Raw genomic sequence first — 11,856 nt, forward strand, 5'->3', positions numbered from 1 at the left:
ACACAGCTGAATTTGCAGTTGTGAGGACACTGATACCTAAACCCAGGGCTGTTCTGGCAAAAAAAATTGTCACCTCTGGACACAAATGATTTTGCTGAACTTTTTTTTTTTTCCAGAATAAGTGTATAAACCTGAGGGAAGAAGTGACAGGACAGAAATAGTGCAGAAGGCACTCTTGCTCCTAATGTGTTGTAGCTGTGTTAATTACCAAAGAGTGGGAACAGCCTTGCCCTCACAGTTATGTGTGATAAAAGAGTGAGTTAGGTGGTGGAGTGGTCAGCTGGGGCCTGCTGGCCATGTTGCAAGGACAAAGGGACAGGAAGCAGTGAGCTAGAAATGCAGAAAGAAAAGAGAAGAAGGAGAGAAAGAGCCAGAGCTGTGTAGAGCGACTCATGGAACTGCAGCATGGCAAAGGTATGGTAGGCTTTTTAAGTAACATGGGACTGCAATGTAGAGAAGGTATTTTAGGTAGTGAGGTACTGATACTTGAGGCACCCTGAAGTTTCTAGAGAAGCACTCTTGAGTGCTGTGGCCATCTTGATGATGACAAAAATGGGATTTGGGGTTACTGGCTTGGACTGGGAGGGAATTTTGGGGCTCTAAAAGAGTGAAAAACAGGGGGAAAATGGGTAAAGAAGGGGGAAATTGATGATGTTTGGACTGGCTTATGATGGTTTGGACTGGGAGGGGATTTGGGGGCTGTTTTGGGTCAATTTTTGGTCATTTTTGGCCCATTTTAGTGTTTTTTAGGGGGTCTGGTTTTTTGTGGGTTTTTTGGGGTCCATTTTTTCGTGGGGTTTTGGGTCAATTTTTTTGGTCATTTTTGTGCTATTATCAGGATCAATTTTGGGTGATTTTGAGTCAATTTTGGTCAATTTAAACTCAATTTTGGGGTCAATTTTTTGCCGCTTTCTGGTCATTTTGGGGAATTCTGGGTCAATTTTTTGGGTAATTTTTTTTTGTCATTCTTGTGCCGATTTTAGGGTCACTTTTTTGTCAATTTTTGTGCCATTTAAAAAAATTTTTTGTGCTGTTCTTGTGCTGGTTTTGGGGTCAATTTTATGTCAATTATTGAGTCATTTTTGTACCATTTTGGGTGATTCTGGGTCAATTTTGTGCCATTTTTAGGATCAATTTTGTGTGATTTTTTGGGTCAATTTTATGCCAAGTTTTGTGTCATTCTTTGTGCCATTTTGTGTCATTTTCCCACCATTTGCAGGATCATTGTTAGGGTCAATTTGGGGCTATTTCACGTCAATTTTGGGGATAATTTTTCTGCCATTGTTTGGGTCAATTTTGGGCAATTCCAGCTCAGTTTTTTGGGGTCGACTTTCGGTTGATTTCAGGTGATTCTGGGTCAATTTTGGGTCATCTTAGCCTCTATTTTCACCAATTTTACCTTGTTTTTTTCCCTACTTTTTTCACTAATTTTCACCAATTTTTTTTCGCCTTTTTTTTTCTCCCCAACCCTCTCTGAGGGTCCCTCCATGGGCACCAACTCTGGAATTGCCTCTTCTACCTGCGGGACTGGGACCCACCCCAGCTGCTCCAGATGGGACTGGTTTATACTGGGAGGGGGGAAGGGCAAAAAAATGGGGAAAATAGAGGGAGAAATGGGGGAAAAATGGTGAAAAGGGGGGGAGAAATGGGGAAAAATGGCATTTGGGGTGACTAGTTTGGACTTGGAGGGAGGAGAGGGTGAAAAATGGTGGAAATTGGGTTGGGAAATGGGGTAAAAATGGGATTTTGAGTTACTGGTTTGAGACTGTTTGGACTGGTTTGAACCGGATTGGACCAGTTTGAGCCAGTTCAAACTGATCCAGACCGGTTTGAGTCAGTCTGGCCTGGTTTAGACCGGTTTGAACTGGTTTAGACCTGTTTAGATGGCTGGTTTGGACTGGTTTGATCTGGTTTCTTTAGTTTCTGCACAATATTAGGAACAGTTTTTGCTTTTCTCACGCATGGGAACATAAACCTTTTGTTTTCATTCCCTGTCCTTCGTTTACGTATTTCTAACCTGAAAACAATTGTAACTGACAGCTGGTCTGGCCACTGGAGTGAAAGGTAGTAACTCCAGAAGCCGACCCACAAATATATAAAAACGGAGGAAATAAACAGGCTGCTCGCTCTCTCGGCCCTGCTCTGGCTCTTGGGGAGTAGCTCTGCCCTACAGACCTCTTGTCTCCGTGTTATCTCCTCGTGTGCCACAATCACAAAACACGTGTGCATTTATGCAGCAAAGTTCAAGAGACTTCCATTTGAAGTGTCAAGTACTCGGTATAGAAAGCCACCCTACCCCAGAAGGCTTCTTGCTGCGACTGTAATTGCAGGCCTCGGGCAATTTGTTCCCTGAGTGGAGTGTGCAGCAAGTTCTGTTCATTTCTCCTGTCCCTTTAATGCTGACTTCTGTGCATTTCCCATGTGTAGTCGTCCAAACGGATTTGCAAACTCTCTCGTTTTCACACAAAGACCAGGATCCTGGCTCCTACGTGAGACAAACACCCAGCGATGCTTCCAGATCAGAGGAGCTTGCTGTGCTCTCTATCGGATTGCTGACACCCCTGCTGCTTGTCCTAGGTTACAATGTAAGATGTGCCCTAAGTACGTATTCTATCACCATCTACATGAGCTGTTGAAACTAGGTTGGGCAGTGTTTCCCTTGCCCCCTGCCTCCAGACTATCTTCTGTTAATGGCCCATCAATGTCCTGCCCCATGACTCATAGATAACTCCCTCCAGGAGCTATCTCTGTTTAATGGGCAATCAAGGACCCATTACAAGACTGAAAAATGATATCAGCCCATTGTGAGATGCTCTGTCCAGGGGAGGAGCCAAGCATTCCCACCTGGATATAATCTGGGATTTGGGACAGCACAGGCAGCTTTACCCACTGGATTCCCAGAGGACAAGAGCTACCAGAACTTTCGGTGGGAGCACTGCTTCAACAAGACCACCTCATCTGGCCTGCTGCCACCACCACAGGGTATCAGGTTGTATTCTGACTTTGTCAGTGATCTTTTTACTATTGCTTTTGTTTTATTTTATTTTACTTTTTTTTTTTTCTCTCCTATTAAATTGTTTTTCTGACTTGGAGTTTCTCTCTGGTTTTGCCTTCAAGCCAGCACAGTGGCCCCAGCTGAGACCTCACCAGGTTCTTTACAAACAGAAAAAGAGAGACAGCTTGTCAGATAAGATGGTGGTGGAAAGGAGGAATGATGTTCAGAGGTGCAGTGGGATTAAATGACTGGCTGACGGTCACCCCTTGCCAGGACTGTGAATAGCACCCAAACTGGTGTTCCATTCTGTGATAAAGGCAGCAAATCTCCTCTTACAGTCCACCAAATCTCTCAGCAAAATGTCATAAATGCAAACACAAATTACTGAATTTGAATGCATCCTGTGCTTGTATCATGAAATGACGGCCTACTCTCTTCTTTTGTTCCACAGTTCTTGTCTTTGTACTTCAAATCACAGTGACCCACAGCAGTAAGCCCATTTAGTGACTCTTGAGTGAGAACAAAAACCATGAAGTTGCCATCAGAAATGATGTATGTAATTAGAAGACAGAAAACCTGTTAGGCTGCCTGAAGGCTTCCACCGGGATGCAGCCCACTGTGTGCTCCCTGTGCTGACTTCAGTTTTTTGAATGTGGTCTGATAATTGAGTGGGCTCAGGAACGCCCTCTGAAATGACAGGAGGATGGGAACAAGTGATACTCAGGCGTGTCAAGCTCATCTGCTATTGTCATCGTGATTCCTGTGGTGCCAAGTCTGTCTGATGTTGGACAATGGAGGCTAAATTCACCCATGATGTAACTCTGCCAAAGGCCGACAGAGCTCTGCCTCTAGAGGGATTAGTTCCTCCTAAATATTTTTTGGAATGTTGGATGTGGTGCAGCTGACGTGTTAATGACTCCTGACATGTGCTGCAGGACTGTTTTTGCAGAGCAGCTCACAGGGAATCTCTCATACAGCTCAATAGCTATTAATTTACATTACTGGAGGTGGTGTGCATTTCTCACGTGTCGTCCTGAAAACAGACCCTCCCAAAAAAGCTTTACTCATGCAGCAGATCACAATGGGAAGCAGCTGATCCACACAGCCTCCTGGTGAGGGTATTCCCAGCTCCAGCAGCAGAAGAGTAAACAGAGGGGCTGACTAAATGTGGCCGTGTGGATGGTGTTAAAAGAAAGCAGACCTGCAGGCTGCTTGGTAGCAAGGAATAGAAAGTTTCAGGAATGGAATAAATGAGCTGTTTCCTTCTTCACGGACACAGCCTAGCTATATAAAATATGCAGCACAACCTGGCTGAATCCTTGATGCTATAAACCTCATCTAGCAATGCTTTTAGGGGCTATCCCTCTGAAATGCTGGATTTACCATCTGTGTGGAAATTCCAATGCAGAAAGCATTTGTCACTTTTCCTTTTGTGGAGAAGCAGAGTGCCGTGGTTTAACTCCAGCAGGCAGCTCAGCCCTACACAGTTGCTTGCTCATCCTCCCCTGGTGGGATGGGGAAGAGAAATGGAAGAGTAAAAGTAAGAAAACCCATGGGATGAGATAAGGACAGTTTAATAGGTGAAGAAGAAGTGAAACAATCATTCATTAACCGCTTCCCATGGGCAGGCAGGTGTTCAGCCATTCCCAGGACACTGAGGCTCCATCACACGTGAGTTGGAAAGAAAAATGTTGTAACTCTGAATGTCCTACACTTTCTCCTTCTCCCCCAGCTTTACCTACTGAATATGATGTCATATGCTCTAGGTTATCCCTTTGGTCAGTCAGGGTCAGCTGGCTTGGCTGTGTTCCCTCTCAGCTCCTTGCACACCCCCGGTCCTCTTGCTGGTGGGATGGGTGAGGAATAGAAAAGGTCTTGGCTCTGTGTAAATTCTCTGAGCAGTATTAAAACATCCCTGAATTATCAACACTGTTTCCAACACAAATCCAAACCCCAGCCCCATAGTAGCTACTACAGAAAAAACTGTCCCAGACCAAACTGGCACACGGTGCTCGAACGTGAGCTGGGGAAACCTGTTTTTGGAAATACACCACAAGAAGGGAAGAGTTGAAGACTTAACAACACCATTGCGGGATGTGTGTGAAACTTCTGATGAGAAGCACCTGCTACAACACCCATTAGTCATGTGAAAGAAATCCTGATTTTCCGGGAGCATGTGCACAGGCCGTATGCTGGGACATCTGGGGAATGGAGACCCTATTTAGGAGATTGCCTTGTGAGTATACTTTTCCAAGTCAATCTGAAGAGTCAGTTCTGCACCTGCAATTCCCTCATGTCATTGTACTGTGCTGAGCCAGCCCAGGGCTCTGATGACACCCTAATTTCTCCCACCTTCGGGCTCCTCCATGGAGGCAGAGTACAGCCGGGCACGGGCTCTGCCCGCTCCCCAGGGTTTTTATCAGTACTCTGTGGTTTCCCGTGGCTGCCAGGAGCGGGGCATCCCGGCCGCTTCCAGGGCTGTGGGCCAGGGTGGCTTCCGTGGGACAGCCGTGACACCTAGTGGTGGCACACGCGAGATCCCGGGCAGCCGGGAGCTGCTCCTACGGCCGGCCCTTGGACACCGTCTCACAGGTCTTCAGACCCCACAAAGAAAGGGCACCAGCTTTCTGTAAGAGCACCAGCTGGGAGCACCAGAACATATTTTCAAAGGAGCTCCGCATATTTAAGGAAGTTTTGCTCTGCTCAGACTCCCTGCCAAGCTTTTGAGGAATCCTGCTTCCCGGTGTCACCGTCCTGATTCACACTCCAGCAGTCTCTGTGAACCAGGCCCCCTGCAGCAGGCGTGTGGCAGCCACACAGAAACCCTTCTGCACACCTTGGGACCAGTTCATGTGATGAACAGAAAAAAAAGTAGGGGACTTAGACACAGCAGTGCTGGGAAGTGAAACGTTGAATTTGTGGTTTGCAGGCATCTAGAGTGAGTTCCAAACCTCTGTTCTAGGTCAAATGCTGTGGTCATTCCCAGTGATCATGGAATCATAGGCTGCTTTGGGTTGAGTGGGATCTTAAAGATGCTTCTGGTCCCCTTTTCATGGGCAGGGACACCTTCCACTTGACCATGTTGCTTCAAGCCTCATCTAGCCTGGCCTTGAACACTTCCAGGGACGGGGAATGCACGGCTTCTTTAGGCAGCCTGTGCTAGTGCCTCAGTATACTCTGAGTAGAGAATGTCTTCCTAATATCTAACTTAAATCTCTCCTCTTTATTTTGACAGCTGGATGAAGAGCTGCACATGAGCCATGGACAGAGAGACAGGACATTCTTTCTGGGTCTGGTGGTGTTTCTTACCGTAGATCTGCTTGGGTCACAACTCCCAGGCTTGGGGAGGAATGGCTGGAAAGCTGCCCAAAAGAAAAGGATCTGGGAGTGCTGGTCAACAGCAGCTGAACATGAGCCAGCCTGTGCCCAGATGGCCAAAAAGTCTGATGACATCCTGGTCCGGATCAGCAATAGCCTGCAGGACCAGGGCAGTGATTGTCCCCTGTACTGGGCACTGCTGAGGCCACACCTCAAATCCTGTGTTCAGTTCTGGGCCCCTCACTGCAAGAAAGACATTGAGGGGCTGGAGTGTGGCTGGAGAAGGGCAACGGAGCTGGGGAAGGGTCTGGAGCACAAAGCTGATGAGGAGTGGCTGAGGGAGCTGGGGGCATTTATCCTGGAGAAAAGGAGGGGGAGGAAGGACCTCATCACTCTCTACAGTCACCTGAAAGTAGATTGCAGCCAGGTGAGGGTCAGTCCCTTCTCCCAGGTAACAAGTGATACGACAAGCAGAAATGATCTCAGGTTATTATATGAAGGTTTTAGGTTGGATATGAGGGAAAGTATCTTCACTGAATGAGTTTCAAGCACTGGAAAAGGCTGCCCAGGGAAGTGGTGGAGTCACCATTCCTAGAGTTATTTAAAGAGTGTAAATCTGGTGCTTAGAGACATGGTTTAATGACCTGGCAGTGCTGGTTTAATGGTTGGGCGCGATGATCTTAAAAGTCTTTTCCAAACAGAATGATTCTACATTCTGCCCTGTGTTTCTACATGGGGCACACTCCCAAAGCTGCACGCCAATGATCTACGCTGTTTCATCCACACAAGCTACTGCCTGCTTTGCACTTTTAAGTAAAGTGCAAAATGCAAATGCAAAATTTATGTGCAGAATCTTCCCAAAGCAGCCTGCTGTACTGCAAGTGAGAAGTGAATGCTGGTGGAACCAAGGGCAAAGAGATCTAAAAGATACCAGAAAATCTGGGAGGTCTAAACCAGAACAGAACTGTGAGTGAGCTGTGCATGCCTCGAGAGATACTCAGTGCTCTGCAAATCGTTTAATGATGTAAATCATTTACAGCCAAGGGCAGTGTGAGGAAGGTGCTGCAGGGGGAAAGAGACCAATTGGACCATGGGTAATGATTGACTACAGGTGAAGGTCACAGATCTTTGCAAATATACAGTAGAGTTAATGTTATGAAAGATCTACACGACCCGAGTAGGCATAAGAAGAGGGCTGGGGGTGGCAAATTTTGAACCAGTACAAAAGTTGAGAGCCCTGCATTGGCAGGAGATCCTCAGCAGCAAAGAAGAGAAGGGAGTGGCACCTTTGGAAGCCACAGCTGGGAAGGTCTGTGGGAGTCTTCATGTCACAGATTGTCACAGGCTTAAATAACTTGTAAAGCATCTCCTTTTTTGTCTCTGTGTAGAGTGGCCCTTCTAAGGAGGTGCCTCAGGACCTTCTCCCAAAAGACCCAGAAACTGCATAAAGTAACGTAGTTTAAAAGTGTGAGGGAAAGGGAGCAAGAACAGCTTGGGAACAAGATTTTATAGGGGTGTTGGGAAAATGCCAGCAAATGTGAGAACCAGCTGAGGCACAATTCACACCAGTGAGAGCAAAATGCAAATAAAACCAGAGGGCTGTGAGCATGGCAGCTTGCCCAAGTGCACCATGTGCAGCTGACATGCCAGGCCCCTTATCAAAGGTCCCTTATCTGTCCAGAGCCAAGGCAGGGGGTGCCTTTGTGCTGCTGGAACAGAACTGGTAGAGGAAGATGTGTCCACTCCCCCATCAGATGGTCCCAGCTGTCAGGGGAGAGGACAAGTTTTAGAGCCAAGCACAATTGACTGCTAAGTGAGCTCCTGTGTGCCTTGGACAGGGTATTAGCAGCACAAATCTACAAAATGCTCAGCCTTTGAGTTAAACTAGGAGAACATAGTCCCAAACCTACCCTGAATCAAGAGATGTCAGAGATGCATGTCCTTCAAATACCATTCTCTTTTAGCACTATTGGGAGGAATAAAAACCTCCCTCAATTTTTAAGATTTCAAAGTGTCCTTTCCATATCAGAACTCATACCTAAATATTTTTACTTCTAAACAAAGGGTGTCTGGAGCTGAATGCCAGGAATACAGAAAATAGAGAGGATGAGAAAATGGCATCTCTGGGCAGTCCCTCTCTGCTTGCAGACTCCATTTGCATACCCTGAAACCAGGTTAAATTCCAGGCATTCTTACTTTATTGGACAAATTCTTTCCTCCTTCCAAGTGTTCAGGCCTGTGCCTTGGGAAAAGGTTGTCCTTTCACTCCTGAGGGGCAATCTCTTCAGTGGTTTCAACAGAAGAGCTTCCTACATAATCCATCAAACAGGACATTTACAGCACTTAATAAAAGTCTGGGCACCCTAGGACTTGGAAAAAGGCACTTCTTGGTTCTCTCTACAGAGGGAAACAGGATAAGGTTGCTATGTTCCTGCCTGTAGAACAACACTGCTTATACACAGCTAAACTGACAGCAGAATAGGTTCATTATTCCTCATTCTTGCATTAGTGTAAAGGCAAAAGGGTCCTGATGGATGCTAGCTGGAACACAAGGTTTGATCCTGTTTTCAGCTTTCAGATCCCCAGAGATTTTCAAGACATGATTCAGGCTGCTGCTGACAGCAGATTTGTTTTCCTGTGCTTCCTCTTGCAGGCGTGGTGGAGGTCACACGTGGGATTGAAGCAGTCTGTGTCCACCAAAGGAGCGGAGCTGCTCGGGAATGAGAAACTCCTTTAGGATTTGCAGCTCTTGCACTCTGATTTGGTGAGCATGCTCTCTATCAACAGGGTGGAAATAAGGAGAAGTCCTGTGTTCATCACTGGGAAATCCAGTTTTCAAGATGGATATGGAAGAGTTGTCCCTACTGTCAGAGCTGCAGGCTTGTCTTTGGCAGCTGTTACAGACCCACAGAATGGTTGAGGCTGGAAGAAATCTCTGGATATCATCTCATCCAATCCCCCTGCCCAAGCAGGGCCATCTATAACCACTTACCTGGGACCATGTCCCACTGGATTTTGACTGTCTCCAAGTATGAAGAGTCCACAGCCCCTATGGGCAATTTCTTCTGGTGTTTGGTCACTGGTTTTGTTTGGAGCAAGAAAAAAGAAAAAAAAAAAAAAAAAAAAGAAGTGTTTCCTGATATTCAAGTAATACTTCCCGTGTTTCAGTTTATGTCCAGGATCTCTGGTCCTGGCATTGGGCACCACTGGAGAGAACCTGGGTCCGTCCATCCTCTTTGCACCTCCCCTCCAGGTACTTATTTACAGTGATGAGGTTCCCCCTGAGCCTTCTCCTCTCCAGGCTGAACAGCCCAAGCACACTCAGCCTTTCCTTACAGGAGAGATGCCCCAGTTTTCTGCATAATTTTTGGGCCTTTTTCTCATTCCCAGTGCAGGGACATACTGGAGAGAGGCCAGTGGTGGTTGATGGCATGAGGCTGCCCTGGCTCTGCTGCTGAATGGTGAGTGCAGACTTACAGGGGTTGTTTTCTCCAGACTGCTGTTTGGAGAAGAGGAAAAAGAATCACTCCTTTCCCTCATGCTGCAACTGCCTTGATGAATGAGTGACGGCAAGTGAGGTCTGTTGAGCCCACATGCTGGTTTCTCACGTTTCAGTCCATTTTTTCCACCTTTCCGTCAAGAAAAAATAACATATTTCCCAGGGACTTTGAGTCTGGTGATGTGGGAAGAAACACCTGTTAAAAAACACCAGGGAAGTTTTCCTGCTAATTTGTCAAAGGCAGAATTTAAATCTATCTTTGGTGAAAAAGAACCCATGAGAACCAAGTCCTTGCTGGGAGGCTTAACATGTGGTAAAAGTTCCGGGAGCATTCAGGAGAGTGTGGTCGTTTATTATTAATATGTGTAGCAGTTCACCGAGGGCCCTGCTGAGGTCAGAGATGTTTTTCACCTCTTATTCCAAGGGAGTGATATCAGGGCTTACAGAGAAATAAAGCTTTCCCTGGCTCTGAGACACGTCTGATGGAAAGATCCACCTCAGACTGGGCAGGGTGGTGCTGTTTAGCTCTGTAGGGTACAGTAGCTGGACAGCCCTGGCTGGAAGGCTTTTGCTGCTTTGGGATACCCTTCCCCATCCATGGGTAGGTGGCCCAGAAGGCAGAAACCCTGGGTGATGGACCTGTGTTGTGGGCTATGCCTGGAAGGACCATGCAGGAGCGTGGGGAGAGAGTGGTGTTACCACAGCAGGAATATCCTCAGTCCCACGGGCAGCTCCCCGTTGCCATCTGGGCCTGAGCAGCCCACCCACACCACATTCTGGGAGACTGCAACCCAGAGCCTCCCCTGAGCAGTGAACGGGGCAAACGTCCTGCCCCCCAAAGCAGCTCAGAGCCTCCTACTTAATTTAGTGGGAGAAGCACCATTATCTTTTTCTCAGCAAAAGAAGTGGAGAACAGGAATGGCTGAGCTCCATGGTGGATCTCCAGAACATGCAAATTCTGGGAAACATTCTGCTGGTCTTCAGGATCCAAACATGAGTTTTCAGGCCTCATTGCTGGAAAAGACTCTCTGTTTAGAAACAGCACTGAATAGTCCAGCTCTGGCACTGGTGGGACATGGGTGGGGTATCAGGTCTCAGCCATTTGTTTGTGGTGGTGGTGTGGCACCCCCGTGTGCTGGCAGACCTCAGGCAGTGTAGCTCAGCCACAGTTCCCGCTGGCACATCAGCAAGCAGGTCCCTATTCCTGCAGAATGAGGTTCTGCTACAACTTTTGCGGTTAGAGGTTTGGCGTCTTTGAAGAGGATACGGCAGTTCTGTGCAAGGTTATTGTTAGAACTTTAAATTAAAAACACAAATATACATATGTACATATATATATACACACACAAACATTTGTACCCCACACTTGCTACTTACTCACTTATTGTGCCTGGCCTCAGAAACAGATGTTTCCATTTCCAAATATTTCTCATGATACACCAAGAAGGTCTGCCCCGTACCATCTTAACCTTATAATCACTGTGCAAAACCACAAATGCAAAGAAAATTTCGTGGCATATATAAAGTTAACATTAAAAATAACACATACAATAAGTACAGATGCCAGATTCTGGGTATCTGGATCATTCTGCTTATTTGCAAATAAAAGTGAGGTATCATTGCTTAGTCCAGTGCATGCTTTCTTTTATTTTTTTTAATCAACTCCAAAATCTGTTATGAATGTTTTATGCATATTTCCAATGACACTCTAATTGTTGTTTGAATAAACAAAGTGCATTTTCCTTCATCCCTGCCCGTTCCATTGACTTTGTCTGGAATGCCAATGAGGAACTTTTGTTTGCAAAACTAGTCACAGAAAGATAGCAATGTGAATTCTGTCCAGCAGTGTTTGCACAAGCACCAGCAGCAGAACTAACATGAATACTCTTGGGAATTTGTTTCTGCAAGGTTAATGTCAGAAATGATTTATTGAGGCCTTCCTCCTGCTTGCCAGTCTGGCATCCATCAAGAGAGTAAACACGCCCTCCCCCCTCCATGATTTCAGAGTGCTCTGAGACTGATCACTGAGCAAACACTCCATTTC

General features: G+C 46.4%; 1 protein-coding gene across 2 annotated transcripts; it reads left to right on the top strand.

The window, feature by feature from the left end:
* The first annotated feature begins 285 nt into the window (after positions 1–285).
* On the top strand, positions 286–11,440 carry LOC120748880 (uncharacterized). Of its 2 annotated transcripts, none has more exons than XR_005699446.1 (3): positions 286–414; positions 8,967–9,566; positions 9,704–11,440. XR_005699446.1 is itself a non-coding variant. In XM_058419358.1 (3 exons), the coding sequence occupies exons 2-3, from the start codon at positions 4,616–4,618 to the stop codon at positions 6,852–6,854; spliced, it is 675 nt and encodes a 224-aa protein (XP_058275341.1). In that variant the 5' UTR covers positions 288–414; positions 3,447–4,615; the 3' UTR covers positions 6,855–6,937. The 2 variants fall into 2 exon arrangements, 1 of the variants encoding a protein (XP_058275341.1); XM_058419358.1 differs by lacking the exons at positions 8,967–9,566; positions 9,704–11,440 and adding exons at positions 3,447–4,666; positions 6,231–6,937 and having other exon boundaries at positions 288–414.
* Positions 11,441–11,856: the final 416 nt, after the last annotated feature.

This window comes from Hirundo rustica, chromosome 2 (assembly GCF_015227805.2).
Source record: "Hirundo rustica isolate bHirRus1 chromosome 2, bHirRus1.pri.v3, whole genome shotgun sequence".
Taxonomy (NCBI): domain Eukaryota; kingdom Metazoa; phylum Chordata; class Aves; order Passeriformes; family Hirundinidae; genus Hirundo; species Hirundo rustica.

Excerpts from the sequence above, each read along its gene's own strand:
- LOC120748880 (XM_058419358.1), top strand. The coding sequence starts at position 4,616 with ATGGGCAGGCAGGTGTTCAGCCATTCCCAGGACACTGAGGCTCCATCA. Across the intron at positions 4,667-6,230 it reads ACACTGAGGCTCCATCACAC|CTGGATGAAGAGCTGCACAT; the intron begins GTGAGTTGGAAA and ends TTATTTTGACAG.